This window comes from Ixodes scapularis, unplaced genomic scaffold (genome assembly GCF_016920785.2).
Source record: "Ixodes scapularis isolate PalLabHiFi unplaced genomic scaffold, ASM1692078v2 PGA_scaffold3__209_contigs__length_174095766, whole genome shotgun sequence".
Lineage (NCBI taxonomy): Eukaryota > Metazoa > Arthropoda > Arachnida > Ixodida > Ixodidae > Ixodes > Ixodes scapularis.
In genome coordinates, this window is record NW_024609868.1 from 76,492,901 (window position 1) to 76,513,761 (window position 20,861).

General features: G+C 42.7%; 2 protein-coding genes across 5 annotated transcripts in view; one reads left to right on the top strand and one right to left on the bottom strand.

Moving 5' to 3' along the window:
• LOC115323048 (carboxypeptidase E) overlaps positions 1-20,861 on the bottom strand; it is a 144,941-nt gene that overhangs the window by 85,984 nt on the left and 38,096 nt on the right. The gene's annotated exons all lie outside the window — the stretch shown is intronic.
• LOC8042929 (tetraspanin-5) lies at positions 115-20,094 on the top strand. 4 transcript variants are annotated; one of them, XM_029983430.3, is made up of 9 exons: positions 126-253; positions 4,052-4,246; positions 4,971-5,045; positions 5,169-5,267; positions 5,957-6,085; positions 6,189-6,239; positions 7,718-7,834; positions 10,500-10,619; positions 16,928-20,094. In XM_029983430.3, exons 1-9 carry the CDS (start codon positions 167-169, stop codon positions 16,994-16,996), a joined length of 942 nt encoding a protein of 313 aa, XP_029839290.2. In that variant the 5' UTR covers positions 126-166; the 3' UTR covers positions 16,997-20,094. The 4 variants fall into 4 exon arrangements, with proteins under 4 accessions (XP_029839292.1, XP_029839291.1, XP_029839290.2 ...); XM_029983432.3 differs by lacking the exon at positions 10,500-10,619 and having other exon boundaries at positions 115-253; XM_029983431.3 differs by lacking the exon at positions 7,718-7,834 and having other exon boundaries at positions 119-253.

Consider the following 20,861-nt stretch of genomic DNA (forward strand, 5'->3'; position numbering starts at 1 on the left):
TATTAACCATACATAGCATGTACTTTTTTTCTTAGGCAACTGACATGCTGGCGCATTCGGCCAACGTTAAATCCATAACAAAGTCGGTCAACGCTGGGAAACAGTTGCAACGGTTGCAACAAAGATGGCTCCGTATGGGGAGGAAGTCGAGCGCTACGGCAACAGAATGCCCGTAAGAAAACATAGGCGCGACAAAAGTGAAATAAGTTGCTGCTTGAAGTACCTCATTTTTGGCTTCAACGTCATCTTCTGGGTGAGTTTGGCTGACAGCGCGCGAAACGCCCCTTGTGAAAGAAGGGGGTCCCCTGCCCAGTCAATGACCCACGGTGATCGTTGTGCGTTCTCACCCAGTGCTTTCGACAGTGCCTCGCCCCTGTTTTACGCGGTTGAGGGCTAAGAGTTTGACCGTCGTTTTTCTTAAACGCTCATACTACTTATTTCGAGCGTCAGCTGCCCGCTTACTCAGTGTCATCCGATTCACCTGTAGGCTTAATGGGTCCACAAGGAGTGCAATATCCCTACCCTCCCTCTCTCCAAACCCCCTTTTGTCTCTCTCGCCACTCGTCTAATCTTCAGAACTCTTTCGCGACAAGGTGAAATACAGTATCTTCCCTTTTTTTATATTCTTCTTTCAAGGAAGGTTCCCAAGAGCAATAAGCTAGAACCAATGACGCGTTTCAAGTCCTCACATTCTTTGTACGCATGTTTTATTTTTTTATTTATTTATTTATTTATTTATTTATTTATTTATTTATTTTTTTGCTTTGCAGCTCCACCAAAGCCCACAGTAAGCGATCGCGTTGCAAGTACTAAAGCCTGGCTCGGTTTTTTTTTTTTTTTATGTATTTGTTTGTTTATACCGACAGGTTTTAAGTCTTATAACAGTTACTGCTTGGTTTACTATCACTATACACTACTTGAAACTCAAATATGACGGAAAGACATCTTGTGCATGCATGGCTTACATTTAAAAAACGTGTCTAGAGTACCGTCCGACGGCACCCTTGCAGAGCGTTCAAGTGCCCTCTGACTGTACTCTTGTAGAGCGTTCAAGTGCGGTCGGACTGCACTCCACTCATGCCTTCAAGTGCCGTCCGAAAGTCCGAAAGTCTCGTTTAAAGCGAATTGTCAAAACGAGCTCTTCGAAGCTGTAGCGTAGCTTAGTGGTAAAGTGTCTGCCTCATATGCAGCGGACCCGGGTTTCGTCCACAGTGAGGGCTTACTTTTTTTTTTCTCAAACATTTTGCTTTGTTAAGGCATTTCACGATATCTACGACATTTATTTTTTATGATTAACACTGAAAAAAAAAAAATGTTGATGAAACTTCGCTGAACAAAATGGTATGGGACTCCCTTACTGGGGGTGCATGGGAGACAGCGGGGCTTGGGTTGCCGGCTGGACGCCGCGAAGCGGTGTGTACGACGGGGCCAAGTTGGTTAATAATTTTGTAATTAGCAGCCGCATACTGTCATTGCAAAACGGCATGAACGCAGTCGGGGGTGGGGAGGTTAACGAGCTTCCCAGTGATACGTGCGCCGTCCGACTCTCTTTCGGACGGCACTTGAAGGCGCGAGTGGAGTGTTGTCAGACGGCACTGTAGACACAGCCTACATTTAATACCTCCTCGCTGTGTGTGTTGCTGTGGTAGCAAGTCTAAACACTAACCCTATCTTACTACTTCGGTCATTCTGTAAAATTGGAGACAATCATACTTTTTCTCTACTGGTAAACACTTTTAACAGGAATATTCCAAGACCATGGTGAATGTACTGACATCAGTGCAGGGTATTTTCTTTGAAGTCAATCTAACAATTGCACGACAGGTACCTCTGCCATTTTGCAAAAGCAGTGGAGCTTGAACGAAGGATAAAACAGTCATCTGAAAAAAATGCTTTATTTTTAGCCAACGTTTTACTCGTGGCACAAAAGCGACACTGTTGTTTTATTTTTAAGGCAGTAACCAAAACAAAATATTGCAGCATACTAGAAATTATTAATTTTTATCCTTGGAATCTCCACATTAATTTCTGAAAAACTCAATGTGGTACCCATTTCTTTTCTTTTACATATTTTTATTACAATGCATAGCACACTAAAATGAGCAGAAGTAGCGGAAATAAACTTCTGCTGGTAATCGAAGAGAAAAGACCTAATGTCAGAGTCGATCTTGGCGTAGACTGCAGAAGGGAATGTGCCAATGCACCTTTTGTTCTCTTCCACTAGTGTGTAGTACTAATAACAATGCAACAGCACAAAAAAAAACAAAGATAAGCGAAAGGAGTACACGGGACCAGCGCTGGACTGACAACTGAAAGGTTATTGCAAAAATTAAGCTCAGCGACAACCACAATCTCTGTATTAAGATTGAAAGATGGGCTAGTTGGTACATTGTTGGACGGAAGCGCCGAACAAACAGGGATGAAGAAGTAGTCAAAAACGTGCTGCCACGTCTTTGTCTACTTCTTCCCTTTTTGTTTGTTGCTTCCGTCCACCACCTTTGCCAAAAATCACAATAAATACACACACCAAAAAAAAGAAGCAACAAACATGAGACTGTAGATTACACGTATCCTGATTCATTGAATACCAAAATATTTTTTTTTCCTTTTTTTCTTTTTTTTAAACTGAGGTTTAACTAATGCAACTATCTGTGCCTTACGTTATGTCAAAGGCATCTAGCACTTCCCTAGCAGGTTGATCTTTTCCCCTGTCAGGGATCTGAGTGTTACCAAATATACAGTAACATTGGAAATTGTGAGTGCAAAAGCAGATGCCCTTGTGTTGTGGATTGCAAAAACAATGTTCTTTCATTAATACACCTTCCGCTTTGACCGTTCTACACTTCCCCGCATGTCAGTACAATTGGTTTATTGCCTGCTTATTTATTTGTGTGGCAAGATATCTGTTAGAATTGAAGTTGGTCAGTACTGTGTGGGACAAAGCTATGGTTTTATAACTATAAACACAAAAAATTACTCAGCCCCTAGGCAGGCACGTAGCCAGGAAGGGGGGGGGGGGGGGGGTGTCCCATGGGGCCCGGCACCCTCCCCCCCCCCCCCCGAAATCTTCCATTTTGCTTGGTCCTCCTCTCCCCCTCCCCCTCATACAGCATTTTGTCATGGGCGGCCCCCCCCCCCAAACAAAATCCTGGCTATGTGCCTGCCACCAGGTATATTACATAAGAGATAGGTAAGCAGACAAAAAAAGGTTAAGTATGAAACATGTGCAGAAGCTTTTGAAAAAAAACAAAACAAGTGTACTAACCTAAGGAATTCAGTTTACGATATCATGCATGCTGTTTACGTTTACTAGTGTCATGGGTATGGACAACATTTTGGGAAAGACCATTCCAATCAATTGTGATGTCAGGGAAGTAGTTCATTATTGTGACAGTCCTGGCTTTTTCTGGCAATTTACAGAATTTCTCTAATTGTAGGAACACAACTGAATTCAGAGTAAGTATGCAGCCGAGCTGGTGGTACGCAGTCATAATTAAAATCTGCTCCAAGGAAAGCAAAAAGAGGATGCATAGGAGGAAGGATACTCACACTGTCTGTAAAAACACAGGAAAGGATATCTGTGTCCCTCTTTTACTTAAAGGGGCTTTAGAAGGGATTTTGAGATCATCTATTTATGGTGGAAACTCAATCTATATGCCCCAAGCATCCTAGAAAACCAAAAAGTACAATCAGGCATGACCCTTTTTTCTTACTATAAATGTGACCAAACATTGCATATGCCCCTTTCCTCGGGTATTTCTCAGAAAAAGGGTATGTCAGAATGTCTCTTGGCATCTTCAACAGTGAAAAAGCCACGCATAATTTTAATTTTTGGTTTTCTAGGATGCTTAGGGTGCATAGACTGAGGTCGCACCATAGAAAGATGATCTCAAGTTCCACTTTAGTTCCTTTAACTTGTCTCAACTTTTAATTATTTTTGATAGCCACATAACTCAGTAGCGATGTGAATAGCTGGTGTTGATGCCGCTTCAAGCTGCAGAAAATGGGTGCAACAGCGGGAAGTTTTGACATTTTTCTGTGTCCTGCCCAGCTGATGGGCCTGAGCATCATGGTGGTTGGTGTTTGGGCCTGGACTGAGAAAGACATCTTCAATAATTTGAGCCGGCTGACCAACATTGCCCTGGACCCTGCCTTTGTCCTCATTGTCATTGGCGGCATCACATTCATCATTGGTTTCACCGGCTGCGTCGGAGCCTTGAGAGAAAATACCTGCTTGCTGGCTGCTGTGAGTATTTTCCGGTCCCTGCTGATGCTACGTGGGAAGCAATTTTAATGTTGAATGGCAAGGTCACATCAAATAATCAAAGGCCCCATCCATCCCATGTGCCTGACAATAAATCGGAATACTTAAACGTTCATAAAGACCAAAGTGCCACCACACAAATGGGATGTTAGTTAAGCGAGCTGTAGAAGTGCCCAGTGTTTTGATCCACGTATAGTTTTCATCAAGATCTCAAATATATGGTGAGAGTATCGTAAACACTATTGTAGTTGTTTGGTAAGCAATTTTGTGCAAGGTAAACGGTGAAAACATAAGTACTAACCTGAAATATGTCACATTTGTGTTGTGTCATTCTTTCATTTATCTCTAGTTATGTTTGCTCACACTGTTGCCAAATTTTTAGGGCCCACCAAAGTTGCCTCACGTTTGTGGAAAGCATGGAAGAATGCCTACTTTCTGCTGTGATTCTGTTGAAGCTAGTCATGTAAAAATTTTTGCATACTTTAACTTTAATATTTATAAAATAACATACTTTTAAGCTGTGATTCTGGGACTGTCTAGAAACCATGTAGCAGCTTGCCCTAATAACAGGCCTTTTTTTTTTTTTTACTTTGTTTTTGGGGCAGTGTTGGGTTAAAGCTAGAAAATAATGGGATATTAAAAGTTAATTACTCTTTAGGTTTCACAGCAAATTTCCTAATGTTTGTTCTTTCCTCTACCATTTCAGTACGCCATATTCTTAGCGATCTTGTTGCTGCTAGAAATGACGGCAGGCATTTTGGGATTCATCTTTAAAGATTGGGTAAGCGTTGCCACCTTTGCTGCAGCTGCTTCCTTTTTTTTAATTTTTTACTCTGTTTAGCGTAGTCAAGCTCAGGAACCAAAGTGCACTCATGTGTGTGTCTGTCCGGCTCCCTCGCTGCAGATCAAGTCTCAGGCAACGAACGGCTTCCAGGCTTTCATTGTGTTCTACAGGGATGACCCTGACCGGCAGAATCTGATTGACTGGATTCAGGAGCAGTGGGTGAGTGTGGACTCTTCTACTCTGCTCCTCTCCTTTTTGTTGTTTGTATAAAAAAAGTAGTGCTATAAACACTCGCGATAACTCTAGCTTATTGCGTGGAACTCAATTGGTCCAACTCTTTGATGCTGTTAGGAATGACTTCAGATCAAGGTAGACAGAAGGGTGCTAAAGACTCTGTGAGGTTTTGGAAGTGTTCTCTGAGACAGTATTATTTTGAGAATATATTTTGGGGAAAGCTAGAGTCGCATGGAAGTCATAAGTTTGGGACAAACTTGATTGAGTCTCGCGAATTTTGACAAAGAACTCGAGTATGTGAGAGCTGACAATGTCTGACCTGTTGACTTGATAAGATTTGTCTTTTGTCCATATATGGTGGTGACAAACATTCCATCTGCCTCTAATGTGTGGTTCTTCTTTCATCGGCCTTGGCATTTAATGAAATTTCTGCAGTCTTAGCCTGCCTTGTGGTGTTCTAATCATTTTGCAAAATATCTAGTGCATTGTAATAAAGGAAGAGTTGTGAGCCGTTTTTTGTGTGTATATAGCAGTGCAGGGATAATGAATAAGTTATTCAAACGGGGAAGAACCAGATTATACCACCTAGTAGCGGTCCCTGGGCGACCACTTCAAACGGTGAATGTATTCTACATTTATGCAATCTTTCTTAATGAAATGTCTGTGTGCTGTAGCTTGGCTGCTGTGGAATTGAAGGCCCCAAGGACTGGGACATGAACATCTACTTCAACTGCTCGAGCGTTGAAGTTGGAAGCCGTGAGGCGTGTGGTGTCCCTTTCTCGTGCTGCAAGAGACAGCCCAATGTGAGTTTCTTCTGCTGTTGCTAAGGTCATTGTGGAGTATACGCAGCTCATTTCTTCTTGCTTCTCTGTAATAAAGGTGTAACTTTTTTTTTTTTTTTTTCAGGAGTTGATAAAGAACAAACAGTGTGGTTACGATGTGCGACGGTCCGATTACGTGAGTTTTCCATGTCTCGTTGCATGCATGCTGTTTTGTTTTAGTTGCATGGGGCCTGTCTTAATAGAAAAGATTGCAATATTTATTTATTAAGCGGTGCTAATAAGAAAATCCTGTAATCTTGTGTTGTGCTGTGGATTTATGCAGATAATGAGAATATTTTGGTACCAGTTAAAACATGCTTTCCTGTTCTGAAAGGAAATTAAGTGCTTCACTGGCACACCCCCTGGCTCGCATACATGGCACAAAGCTGTTCTTTCCAGAACCTCAATGAATATTGAAATTCCACGTGCAATAACAACAATTGGGGAAGGAGAAAAAAGTTATGTTTCTTTGCTTTTGTGTTGAGCAGCAGTGGGCCTTTTCCGGGATTGTTTACGCCCGTGCTTGGTGGTTGCAGATGCGACTGTCGGCCATCTTTGGTGGTGCTTACAGAACAGTGTTGGCAGTCGGTAACAGTGCAGGACCAGGGGAGCTCAGCTTTCTAATTGCAACACGGCACAATGTTCTTTCATCCTTGTTTATATAAACAATACAGGCAAAATAGTCTGTTAAAGCTTTTCAGAATGACATCAAAAACTCTCCTTATTTTCCCGGTAGATGGTGTTGAACATTTACGGGAAAGGCCCATTGAGGTTTCGGTGCTTTGACGACTGTTGTAATAATTTGTAAAAGCATTCAGAAAGACCATGCAGACAGTGTGGAACAAATAAGTGTGGTGATTAGAATTTACTTCTTGAGGTGAGTGGACTATTACAATGTAAAAACCTGAGAAAAAAAAATTAAATATAGAAGAACAGACAGCGCATCTCTCGTGCTTTCCGTGCCTGTCCCTCTATATCTAATTTTTTTCTTGAGATTTGAATTTGTATCTTATACTGTATTTACTCGAGTAACAGCCGCACTATTTATGAACAAGGCCCTTGCATCTGCTTTCCCACAGCACACATATACAGCCAATCATCGCATTGCGCAAAAATAACATAGCGAATAACAAGATCGAGAACATGATTCCCCATACAAATGCGATCTTCACATATGGTATTTTCGCTCGAAGACGTTATCTCTGTCCTGTAAACCGCTGGAATCATGCTGTCGATCGCGGTGACTGGCAAGCCGCATGCCTCACGGAAAAGCGAACCCTCAGGTTTTCTTCATGAGCAGTGCGGCTATTACTCGAGTAAATACGGTAATTAGCAAACTATTCCCACGATGGTCAGGAAGGGGACCTCGAACGTGCTATACTTGTTTTGCGGTGACATCTAGAGGCCGGGGCCGGGGTGACTGCCACATTTATTTCTTCAACAGCGAATGCGTGTAGCTTGGTTGTTTTTTTGTCAAGCCTATTTTGTGCGGGCGTGCATGGTTTGGGGCTTGTGGCGTGCGTGCCTGCCTCCGGGGGGAGGCTTAATAGTAACATTTTTTTTGGAACGAGGGAGCGCAACTAATGGTGGTACGTGTGCTTGGTCCCCTGTCAGCAACGGGACAAGTCCCACGTGATCTATGAGAAGGGTTGTCTGCGAGCTGGGGAGGAGTGGATCGAAGCTAACCTGGTCCCAGTTGCTGGGGTTGCCGTGGGACTAGCTGTGTTGCAGGTACACTGGCCTTGCACTCTTGCTTGTCTTGCGTGCAGTTTATGTGTGCATCTGCGTGTCCGTGTGTGTTGTGCCGTTCTTGCCTTTTCCTACCCTTCCTTGGCTCCTCACTAACTTTCCCTTTCCTGTGTGTTCCAACCCAGCTACTCCCAAACTTGGGTGTTTTCTGGTTTTCTACTTTCTGGCATGATGGTAGACTCCCTAGGCAGTCTCTGGTCTATGCCACCAGTCAGACGAACCGGCAGACACGCTGCTCAGTACTGCAGTTCTGCGGTGTTATGTACAGCAGTGTTTGCAACATATTTCCATTCAGTATGAGGTTATTGGCAGTGTATGTAAAGGGGCTTTTTTCGCAAGCTTCGGTTGGCCGGAGTTCCGGTGGATACAGGTGTATGCGTGTTTTGTAGGATTCTGTGCTGCTATTGAGCAATGCTGGAGCGGGGGATATCCAATTGCTGCTGTGTCTAGGTGTGTCGCTATTGGGTGATGGTTGAGCAGGAAGTGTCGGATGGCTTTAGTCTTCAAATTCGTTCAGTGCTTAACTGGTGATTATACAGTTTCAGGCACAGTGAGTCTTTTAGCTAGCTCAAACCAAATGTCTAGTTAGCTCCAAAGGCTACTTATTTCTAGCAGCTCGAGCAGACTGTATGAGTTTCTCTTCATGCATCTATATGCTAAGATGGGTTTATTTTTCTGAGCACCTAATTGGTGGTAGGCTTCACATTTTGGTCATCATGAGGCTCCATTATGGCGCATTCACACTGGAAGCGGATCCGCGTTCGCGAAGCGGTCGCGGATGTGGTTCGCGAGCGACTTCGTTCAGACACACCGAGAGGCGGTTGGCGGTTTCTCGGTGATCACGCGTGACCTTTTGAGACTTTGGTTTGGCAACCCTGTTTTGCAATCCAAAATCCCCTTTAATTCAAGATCCAAAGCCAAAGTTTTGCTATTTTGGCACTCGGAATATTTTTCTCCGGGGTGTTCGCACGCATCACGAATTCAGGCAGCGAAAAAAGAAGCATGGACCCGCCAAACTCGCCTGTGATTCCCTCGACTTCGCCGACAAGCAAAGCCCAGCTAGGCGCGCCTTGCTGACTCAGAACAGGATGCCCCCGACCTTTTCTTCAAAGTGGACCCTTCCCGCAAGAATAGCTGACCTTGTTTTCGGGATAGAGGGCCAGTTTGGCCCTCTCGTTGTTCGCTCTTATCATTTTCGAAGTTGTGAGCGGTGGGGCGGAATGTGTTCATTGCTAGCCGGTCGTGGCTTCGTTGGTGGCGGGCTCTCCTCTCGTCACTCGCTCGTCGACCAAGTCTACTGTTTGTTTGACTTTAAGCTCAAATAAACGCTGTATGAATTACCTATGCAGTGTCTGGTACATACACTTTATTCCTTGAGTAGGTTCCCTTTATTTATTTTATTAGTAGTAAACGTTGCAGGTCGAGCTAGCGCAGGTACCCTGCCCCCTCCGCGGTAGTGCATTAGCTACGCAATCATGCTCACGACGTCTCTATCGGCCTTCGTGGTGATCATGCACGGTGTTGAAAGCTTTCAATAGTTTACGCGACTATCTTAGTGGGTAGAAAAGCTGACATTTCGGTCGATCAGGGGCGGGTTTCGAGTCCCGACGTTCTACAGGCAGAGATTAACAAGACAGCGAGCTTGGGCTGTGGCACCCGGAATAATAAACAAACTCTTACCCGAACCAATTCACCGGTGCGAAGCCCGTTAAAATTACAAGTCAATTCTTTTCGCGGCGGAATCAAGTGACGGACGTAAACATCAAGTTTCTCCGTTGATTTGTCGAAAACTAAGACTACAGCACTAGGGCTACAGCGCCTTGGATGCCTCACCAACGACAGGTGCCATCTTGTTTTGAAAGTCACGGACGTCACATCAGCGTCGCGTTGTGATTGGTTGCCGCTTTGCGGTTCATGAATGGGGTTGGGAGAAATCGGTCCCAAAGCGGTTGGGAAAAACGCACTCCAACCGCTCGATCCTAGCTGCTTTGCGTTTGAGAACGCATGGATCCGCTTCGCGAATGCGGATCCGCTTCGCAAATGCGGATCCACTTCCAGTGTGAACATGCCATTAGAGCTTTCCACCAAAACCTTTCACAAATCTTGCACTATCTTGGGAAGTTTGGATATTGGGAGTCAGGACTGCCATCCATGTTACAGTGTACTTTTCCAGACGCTGCTATGAAACTACTTCCTCCGCAGCCTATTGTACATGACTGCAACATTTAATTAATTCATTATTCATCTCCTGACCCATGCAAAGTATATTCCCATCTTCATAAGATGAAATCTTAAAGCGATACATCTGGTTTATTCCTCTGCACTAGCCATATCTCAAATATAAAAAAGGGTTCAACCTTCTTTTCCAAAAGGCAAAGTTGTTTAGACAAATCCCGGCTAGAAGGACGACACTTGCTGATGGGTAGCCTCAAGCTTCCTGTGTTCCCCCACGCTTCATCTGTTTGTGTTGCGGTGTGTTGGCCGACTGCCTGGTTGTACCCAACTAACGAAAGTGGGTTCCTAACACTGCTGCTTCTTGGATTCGGTCCCACGTCGAAGTGACGGTGGCAGCGGTTAGCGGAGTGGGAGGGAAGTTGGTTTCTTGGTCTCCCGGCCGGGAGGTGTGCAGCATCTGCCGTGCTCGTAGGACAAGTCCAAGCGGGCGAGCCTTGTTTACGAGGAGGGCTGCCTTCTGGTGGGGGAGGAGTGGTTAGAGGTGAACCTGGTTCCCCTCTCGGGAGCCCTCTTAATTATTGCCTTTGCTCAGGTTGGTCTGTCTCCCTTGTTCTACTTCTCTATACCAGCTGTCTTTTAGCTCTTTTCCTTTCATGCCGAGAAGTTGTTTGCTCACTGCCCTCCTCCTCCTTGACGGTGACGCATTCCTCTTGTACCACCAGTCGGGACAGTGTGATTGTTACACAATTGCTTGTAAGGAACAAGCAACAGTGAGTCAAGCAGTGGTGAGCAACTGTGAGTCAAGCAGTGGCGAAAAGGAGTGAAGTCTTGCGAAAGTATTACTCTGCCTGTATTGTGTTTTGTCATACAGGGGCTCTAATCTACACAGCAGGACCAAGTGGGACAAAGGGTCCGGGACATCGCCACCTGCTGTGATTGGTCAGCTCCGCATCGCGGACCAGTCGCAGCAGGCAGCGATGTCCCGGTCCACCTAGGTCCCGCCGTGTAGGTTAGGGCCCCTGGCCGGTACTGTGGTCGAAAATATTATCTTGCCCGAATGCTGTCGTTGGTAATGTGGTCTGGTTCAGGAAATCAAAAGGGCAGATTGGAAGTGCCTTGGAGGTGCCGGTGTGAAAAAGTGGTTTCGTAACTTTTTGAGGATAAAGCTTATTGTAGCTTGTAACGAGGATTTCATTCATCTTTTCAAATAAAACCGAAAAAAAGTTTGAGAAAATTCGAGCTTAAATTGTTTGTCATTTAGGTTTGTCCAAAAGAACAGATTTTCGAGGTCGGTCAGTGGTCCTGAAGGGGGTGCACTACAGTTTTCTTTCAGATCTCGAACTATTGAAAAAGAAGGATGGCTTATCTCATCAATGTTTGTTGGGATCATTTTATTTCTGGATCAAAGCTGTGACCCCCTAGATTTTGTATGGAGGGGTGGAGGCAGCTGAAGTTCCTATATTACCCCCTTCACCCCGCATTACTGCGGCGCTTTTAGTGGCATCCGCATCTGTGGTAAAGAAATTTTTTGCGGGCTTTGAACATCAGAAGATTAAAAAGGAATCAAAAATATCCCAGCGATATTGAGGTGATGCAGTAATATTAAAGAATTATTGCTTAGGGTAGCAACTTGTTTGCAAGTTTTGTCATGTGACAGTTAGTATTAGCAATGACAAGGGTACCCTCGGAATTGTATGGCGTCTGCAGTCACAGTGCCACATCCAGGTAAAAGAATCTTATCTAGTGAATTTTTTTCTAATTCAAGGTAACATAAATTTAGGGGTGTAGTTATGTCTGGATATTATTTTTTTTTTATAATTTCGGAGAATTGGGATTTTATTAAAAATAAACTTTAATACACACTGAATTCTCAATTTAAAGCAAATTCCGAAAAACACTCCGAATTTCTATAAAAATAAACTTCGAAAGCACCGAACACTACCGTAACTGTAAGGAAATCCTGTGGCCAACGTTTATGCTTTTCATTTTTGGTTTGCCCATCAGGCGTAAATCATGCAGTGTTTCAAAATCAAGGATTTTACCTCATGCAGTTTGGTTGGTCTGATTTTTCTGTTCATCTAGTCAGATAGTTAACCAAATACAGATAGCTCTAATTTCAGAGAATACTGAAGAGGCTACGAAACAAACTATTGTAGTAAAAATTTCGCTTAGGCACATGAACAAGTTCTGTCCCTTTAGTCAAGAGTGAAAGGTGATTCTGAGGCAATACAGGGTTGGCACAAAGAGCTTGACTCTCCTTTCGTAAGCTGATAAGGAATGCATAATTCTAAAAGAAAATAATATAGCAAACAAAAATATTCTATCGTAGTATACAAGAGTGAGCATGTTTCGGCACTGTGAAGGATGGTGGCAAGTTTGGCATCTCTGTAGTTTTTTTTGTGGTAGTTAGTATCGCATAGTAATATTATGAACATATTATGTCTGGATATACTCTCTAGGTTATCTGTAGGTATAGATTGCATTCTTATTTCATTGTGATGCTAGAAAATTTCAGAAGCCAAAAATTAGATTTTATGGTTGGAATGCCTGTAAACATGATTTTCATGGGGATTTAATTCCTGTGAATAGCTATGAGGAATATTGCAAAAAAAATTATCATGTAGAATTCCACTCCCACTTGTGAAATTTTCTGCTTGCCAAATACTTAAAGGGAAGGTGGGTCACTTCTACATTTGAGAAAAAACGCTTGAATGGTGTTCATTTGGCCTTTAGAATAGCAGATATCACAATTATATTTCAATGCGACGCGCCGGAGAGCCATAAGAGCAATTTGAAAATGGGGCTGAAGCCCCTCCTCCCTAGCCTTGGCAAGCCAAAAGATCCGTCGGTGACGTCACATACAGCGACTGTCTTTCGTGTTTTTCTCGCGTTTAACAATACTTGCGCGGCAAATGGTTTTGGTATTCGGGTTCACGAGGTAAAAATACACTAGAATTCACTTCTAACTCATTTTTTTCAAGAAGCTCCGTAGCTTCCCTTTAATGAAACTTCAATTTTCAAAATTCGCAAGATATCAAGCCTGCAAAAATAAAGTTGTTTATAATATATGTTCAGCTTCTGAGTGACTTAGCAAAGTAGAGTTGCTATTATTTTTTTTTTTTTTTTGAAACCATTTCTAAAAGGACACTGTTACATTTTAATGGACTGCATTCTCAGTGATCTGAGCTTGTGTTGATATAGCTAATTCATGCTCCTTTGGATATTTAACATGGTACAAGCAGGTACTCAAACCGTAACCGAAAAACAAATAACACAGGACATATTTTTACAGCTGTCTGTGTTTGACTTTCACCAACTAGCTCAGCTGTCAATTTTATTACTTTAACACAATAGTATTTTACTACAGGAGGGCCATAGTTCTGCACCTTCCTTCAGTGTGGGCAAAGACTCCTCTGCATACCTTAGATTGCAACAAGCTATACCAACAAGAAGGTGCAAATGGTTCTTTTAGCACCCAGTGGGAACTTTCTCAGGGATGTTTGTGAACACTGCCGAGCTACAAAGCAACAATGTGTATTTATTATTATATAGAATGTGATGTTCCCCGAGTTGCAGGGGTAACATGTATGCTTGGGTATCAGACTATATAATGCAAATAGATGTAGTGAACAAGTGTTGGACCTAGAAACGAGTACAACTTCTGACCAATTAGAAGTACTAGGACGTTTTTTGAGTTTTTGTGTTTGGGAATTCCTGTTGTTAGATATTTGGGGCTACTTTAAACCATCTATTATAAAATGGTTGTTTAGCATTTCAATAAAACAAATTATTAGAGAGAGAAAAAAAAAGGTTTTAAAAATGCATATTTGGTGACCGAAAAATTAAAAACTGAAACAAAACCGATATCAACAGGAAACGGTACCCTAAATTGAAACGTTACATTTTTCGGTTTGAGTCCCTGGGTACAAGGCTGTGATTGTAACAGTAAATAAATAAATAATCGAAAATGCTATAAACACCTTATGGTGCATACATTCTAAACGTGTGGCTTCCTAAATTCTATACAACATGTAGATAGCTTGGTTTCTTTGTGGCCTCTGGGATCTTGGATTGTATGTCTGTAAGTTCACATGAAGTAAAGGCAAAGTATCAAACATGGTGATGCAGGAAGCAGGCCATTTAGGCTTAGAAAGTGACAGCATCAAGAAAGGAGATGTTTGTCTCATCAAAGTGTGGGTCAGCTATGTAGTGATTTAGTTTGTGTTGCCTAATTTTGTTTTCTGTGCGACTGCGTGCCATGTGAGCACCACGAGCTTGCACCCTGAGGATCAAGCTGCGCGTGCTCTGCATCGTCGGAAATCGGTCCCGCTGTAATGACCGATCGATTCACGCATTAGTTTTTTTTTTGCCGAGTCTCCTCTGTCTCAAACCGCCAGCTCACCCACGTGAGGCATAATATTTTTTTGTTTTAGTTGCCTACTCCCCTCTGTAGTGCCCTCCGCTTCCTGAGGGTACTGTAACAAATAAAGAAATATGAATTAGCCCTTTTCATATTTTGCAAACCTTCTTAATTTCTGTAGTTATTTTTTCCCCATAAGCAGCAAACTACTACGTTTTGGCAACAAATACAGCGCTGCTCTGAGTCCCTAGCCAAAGCAGATTTTTCTTATTGCAATATACAGTTACTTTGTGCCAGATCAGATTACCGCAGAATACCGCGCGTCCACCCATTCCACATTAAGCGCCCATTACCAAATTTGTAAGATCTGAGAAAATACGCACAGTACATTTGTATGTAAAATTGATGACCGGACAAGCGCCCATCCCTCATTTTTTTGCGATTATCTCCAAAGTTTGAGTGAGCGTTTTAGAACGCAGCTCTTAGGCGCCCGTTTCCGGCTTGAACGGCGTCGCCGTCGGCGTAACCGTGAGGTCACGTGACGCTCCAAGGTCATGTGACTCCCTCGAGGTCACGTGACCCCCCCAGAATATGTGACCCTCAGTAACCTTCCCTCCTCCTCTTCAAAAGCTGCGCTCTAATTCGGCGTTACAGGCAGTTGTAAACGGCTTTCATTTTTTTTTTTTTCTTAAAATCCTCCAAACTCCTACACCCCAAAGTCTTTTTTTTTATGGTCTGAAATGATTGGAACTTGTTTTTACAGATCAGCCACACAACCTAAAGGTTAGAAGCTACATACTTGCAACAAAAAAATAATAATTTCAGAAGCCCAAAATTTAGGTTCTTGTGAGAGTCGCTAACCTATACGATGGTCCCTCCTTGCTGTTTTCTTCTTGAAAGTGTTCTACGTAACATGACCACTTGTGCACTTCTCACACTCGCACAATTTCCGTCTTCATCGAAAATTGTCATTCAGCTTTCGATAAAACATCACCATATCGCATCGAATCGAACTTGACTGAGCACTCTATACTATTTTCTTAAGGTGCAAAAGTCACTTGGCACGGATGAGGTTTGATCAACAGAGTCGCGGCCGATTTCCTCATCACTTGGAGTACAGCAGATCGAAAGTTGCTATATCATAAGCAGGCGGAAGGGCGGGAGGAGGTGGAGCGCTTGTTTTTGCCTCTTCTGGGCTCAGTTTTCGATATCTTGGAAGAAAGTGTCACAATGTACTTGCAAGAGCCGTAAAGAAAATGTTTTATAAATATAAATAACAAATGTTGCAGAAATATATGTTGCAATTCTTCCAAGTTTCTCTGCTGCATGTGTCATTGCAAAGGCAAAAGAAGAAAAAAACATTCTCATGTTCTAAAGTATATTTATGTGCAGTGCAGTGTTTTTCTTTTTTATGTGACATTATTTTGAAGTTTCAGACAATAAAATGGTAAGGATTTTGAGGCTGGCAGTGCCACTTTAATCACTAACAGTTCAAGGGCAATCTTGCACACACAAGTTTTTTTTATTGAACACATGCAAAGCAAAAAAAATTTCAAACAGTTTGGATGGGAAAAGGATGTCATAACACAAATTTAGAACTAACAAGAAAATTTTTAGAGCTATATTTACGGCTCGAAACGAATTTGTAGTTGGCACCCGCGGAAAAGTGACCGCTATTTATCACATGGTGCTTGCACGCTTTTGGAAGCTTCCTATGTTCTCTAAAAGTTACTTATTCATCTTCGTTTGAAGTGCAACAAAAAACGAAGATTAATAACTAATTTTTAGAGCCCAAAAGAAGCTCCTGGAAGAGTGCAAGGGTGATAGACCTGTGCGCTGGTCAGAAATTGACAGCAGCGGCGTGCCGGAGTGTTCTCTTCCGGTGGCAGCGGCATGGACAAATACATTCAACCGTCGGCACACCACGCACTGTGGGCAGCGGCGGCGTGATTTTGCGACTGCGGCTGCGCACAGGTCTACCATGTGACCAGCAGCGGGCGCCAACTACAAATTCGTTTCACGCCTTATATATAGCTCTAAACATTTTTTTCTTCATTGTAAGTTTGTTTTATAACATTTTTCCATCTAGGCTGTTTAAAAAAAAAATGTTTTTTTCCTTTGCTTGTGTCCTTTAAGCTAACTGTAGGTGGCAACAGTCTTTGGGGTGGTTTTTGGATCGCCTCTTGGATGCTAGGGCGTCATCAACACCTCTCTTAAAATAATAGTAGGCAGGTTAAGAGTGCCACATACTCACAACACATGATGCCATTAACAGGAGTGTAAAATCAGACTCTTATTGTACCTACTAGTTTAGTTTCGATTACCAGAAAATATATTGTTCAAACTGGCATTGCACATTTCAGCTTTCACTACATGTTTTTCCATAGTAATACCTGAGCAGCACAGAGAAATTCTAGAAATCTTAGATCGATCATTTGTACTTGCAGTGTTGCTTTGTGCGCCCATTGGCGTGAGCGGTCCAAATTGTCCACTCATCTGGCTTTTTTCTCCTTGCCCCTTTTCCCTGACCCACTGGACAGATCCTTGGCATATGTTTCGCTCAAAATTTACGGGCGGACATATTTGCTCAGAAGGCGAAGTGGCACTGACATCCGCTCCAGACCTGGGCGAAACTGGCGAGCCGGAGGTTCCAGGGCCCCGAATGGCGCCACTGACCCCTCAACGGCCACGCCGAACCCAGGTTGCCCTCATCACGCTCTTCTGAGGGAGTCTCCTCAAAACGGGACGCACTAGCACCGGGAAAATCGCCAACAGTCGAAGGACGTTGCCAAAAGCAGAGGCAGGACGCCTCATACAAGGAGTGTTCTCGCCACTTCTAACGGGGGCAGGATACCGTGTTCAAAGAGTTTCTGCCAGTTTCCACAGGGATACAAATGCTCGATGGATTACCGGATGACTTAGTGGGTGCCACCAGAATGGGAACATTGCGCGGGAATTGGAACCTTTTGTGCTAGCGCACAACAGTTGGAAGTGGGTTTGTCTAAAAGAATGCCGCATACGCGGGTGTGGAACGTAGTTGGAGGTTTTCTCTGCCTAAGAATGTTGCAAACGTGAGTGTGGGGTGAACTTTGAGGTATCCTCTGCCTAGGGCATTTAGATTGTGGTATGCACCCGTGCGTGTGGTGTCATCTTGCTCGACTTGGTGGTTGGTCTTGGCTTGACTTGGTGTGGTCACGTTTATTGCCGTGCTAAAACAGTGATGGCAGCAGCCGCAATTTCTGACGCTCATTACTGGCGCAAGGTATGTACTAGCTGCATAATGTTGAAGTGTTCAGTACAATGGGAATCCTACCCTGTCTTGCTGCATTGTGTCGGATTCATTTAAAGCACTGGTTTAATAGCAAATTTGTTTCTGGCATGGCAGTTGACAGGGAGTAAGGTGACAAGATCTTGTACTACAACTTTCTAAGGGTTTTCTGCAAATTGAAGAATTGAGATGATACAGAGCACCTTTTTTGGATTTGAATCTTTCTTTTTGCAAGATGGGACTAGAGATTCCATTCATCACTGCCTCCCAAGAATGAGGGAATGTGATATATTCTTTTAGGTCACTTGTAATCTTTTGAGCTCTCATATCTATTTAATATAAGGCTAAGAGAATGTACCTGTAGAAGTATTGAGACTTGTTTGAACAAAGATAGCACCTTTTGAAAAGTGTGAAGATTTTCAACGTGTACTGTAAATCATACAAAATTAGTTCTGGCTACAATTGTTTCTACATTTCTGAATAGTAGCTGGGTCAACACTTTTATACTGTGCTTTCTGGATCATTCCTCATTCAAGCACAACTAGTTGGAAGGAATGTCAAGATGAATATATGCTCAATCGTACTAATTAGAAAATGAATAGCTGTGTTTTCTGTCAGTTCATAATAACCTGGCTCAATGCATTTGAGTGCATCAGAGTTTAATCTGCCACCAGCGATTACTTGGATAGTATAGATGTTGGTCTTGTGAAAATGTTTCCATGCCTGTCAAAATGTAGACCCATATATATGATTTAAGCATTCCTGGGACTATCCTTTTTTAATATTTACGGTCTTAGCTGCTTGTTTAAGTCTTCCGCCATCTAATATATGCCACATTATTTTTGTCATGTTACGAATGAAAGTGATTATTCATACTGTACCAAAAACCAAACCTGCACACAGGTAGAAACACTAGTGATTAATAGAGTTAAAAAATGGAATCAGCCTTGAAGATCCTGCATTGTTTGTTTTGTTTGAGCTGTGAATTATGTACGGGCTGGTGGCCTCTTGTTGAGGCATGCAAATGAATGATTGAGGAAGGAACTGCCAGCCCTGAAACATTTTGAGGATTTTTTGCAGGATTTTTAAAGTTAATCTTTCTAGAATACTGTATCTGTGGTCAAAGGCACTTCCTGCTTTCCCATCTTTCATCATGTTATAAAAAAACTAAATTTTGTTTGAAGCTGGTATGTACGTGGACATCCTGCAAATTGTATGCCTAGTGTCATTTGACATGGTCATTGTACCTTCGTAAATGAGTGGCAAATTTTGTATATATGTATTTTTTTAAGAGTGTATAAATTCTTCCCACTGCAAGATATTTCTTTTTCCTTGTCTTGTGGTTATTTTTTAAATTGTGAAATATGTGATTAATGTGTGCATGTTGTGTAAACCTTTTTATTGTGTTTCACAACTAGTTACATGCTGTGGAAGCTTATCCAGACTTCTCACATTTGTATTCAAATGTCACATAAGGTGTTTCATGTTTTTGTTGGCTTGTATGAACCCCTAATTTTAATGTATCCTCTGAATGTTCTAAGTAGCGCTAATACATCACGAGACCAAAGTCAGCATATGGTGTTTAAAGGGATTATCTGTGCTGTCCTTGACCGTGTAAACATAGCAGATATTCATTTTCGTGTACCTCAGTAATTTTTTGTATGCATAGGTATGTACCGTCAGTACATTTTTAATAGCATGTGTAGCGTTCGTACGTGTGGGAGAATCTTTGAAGAATGTGACTTGCGTGTAACTCGGCAGCATCATTTCATTGAGTTTTGTACCGCGAATTCAGGCAGTTCTTTATTCTTGGTTCTGACCCCTAAAGTAGTAATGGTGCAAAGACTGTGGGTGCAGACTCGGTCTTGGGTGTTTCCTGGCTGCTCCAGCAAGATTTGTGTCAGTAGGAGCTGTAAGTTTGCTTCTATAACCTTGGGTCCCTCCACGACTACTGCAATGTGACACAAAGTGTAGGGTCGTTTCTTTCAGTGGCACTATTATTATGTTTTAAGTTCCTCCCCATACATCAGAATGTACATGACTGAACAATTTTTACTCTCTTTATATTCCAAGTGTTATTTTTTGTCATGTTAGTGTGAAGAGGTAAAAAGTTAAAAAAAATATGGGCTTAATCAGAATACTCACAACTTTGACTTTCTATTACGGGGAAGAAATTACTGGGGGTCAGCAGAATGTCTCGATCGTCAAACTTCCGTGTGCAGCAACTCTGAAGCGTTTCATGTGCACCTAAATGAACAATGTTTTTGTGTGTGTGTGTTTTATTTTTTTGCTTTCCATGTGTTGCACTATTTATTTACTGAAATGATTATGTTCTATGTGAATCAAGCTGACAAGAGAGTCACATTCGTATCTCTTCTGTCACTAGTCATGTAGAAAAGTTTGATTTTTCAAAATAAATGTGGATGTTTTTATCATTTAGCTTGTGTTGTAGCTCATCTAATCGCTTGTACGATTCCGCGTTTTAAAATTCAACCATTTCGTGCGCTCCATTTCAGGTTGGCTTGATTGACCATGAATCTTGGGGGAATTCCTCCGGTAGATTTGGAGTGCTTTTGAAATTATTTTTTGTTTGTATCTTCTTGCAGATGCAAGCACGCGCTGGCATTTAACGCTGTAAAGGCGCGAGGGTGCAGCGCGTTTGGATCGCTCCATATTTACCAGCGGAATCTCCCATTAGCGTACGAGGGTTACGACCGCGGGGTCAGAAATCTTAGAATGGAGTGCGCTTCTCGTGTGGTTCAAACCGTTAGCAACAGCTTTTAAAAGCGCATTATACAGTGATGTAATTGCTGCGCCAAACTGTGCCAAGGGGCTAACCCTGCTACATTTTGCCAAAATATGGGTAACCTGCGCCAAAAAAACAATTTCGGTCGCCTTTCAAAACCGAAATTAAACTGAGTACCGTAATTGAGCATCCGTGGGTCATGTGGCGCAAGCGGCCGCCCGACATGGTTTTCCCGCCGTCTGGCGTTCTCGCCGTGTCGTGAATCTCGTCTCGCGGCTTTTTGTATAATTTTTTTTTTTTTTTTTAACGATAGACGCGGGTGCGTGCGGACGCTCTGACGCTAGCATGCCGGGTAGTGCCTGCCGGGTACCAGCCATGCCGTTATGCTGTGAAGCGAAACCACGTTTCTGCGCGGCAGGAGTTAGCTGAAGCACTCGCTCCTGAAAGCAACGGCCGTGGG

What these genes read in the sequence shown, in the direction of transcription:
- LOC8042929 (XM_029983430.3), top strand. Translation starts at nt 167, where the DNA reads ATGCCCGTAAGAAAACATAGGCGCGACAAAAGTGAAATAAGTTGCTGC. An exon ending in GATTCATCTTTAAAGATTGG is followed by an intron (nt 5,046 to 5,168) that starts GTAAGCGTTGCC and finishes CCCTCGCTGCAG; the next exon opens with ATCAAGTCTCAGGCAACGAA. An exon ending in TGGGACTAGCTGTGTTGCAG is followed by an intron (nt 7,835 to 10,499) that starts GTACACTGGCCT and finishes CCGTGCTCGTAG; the next exon opens with GACAAGTCCAAGCGGGCGAG.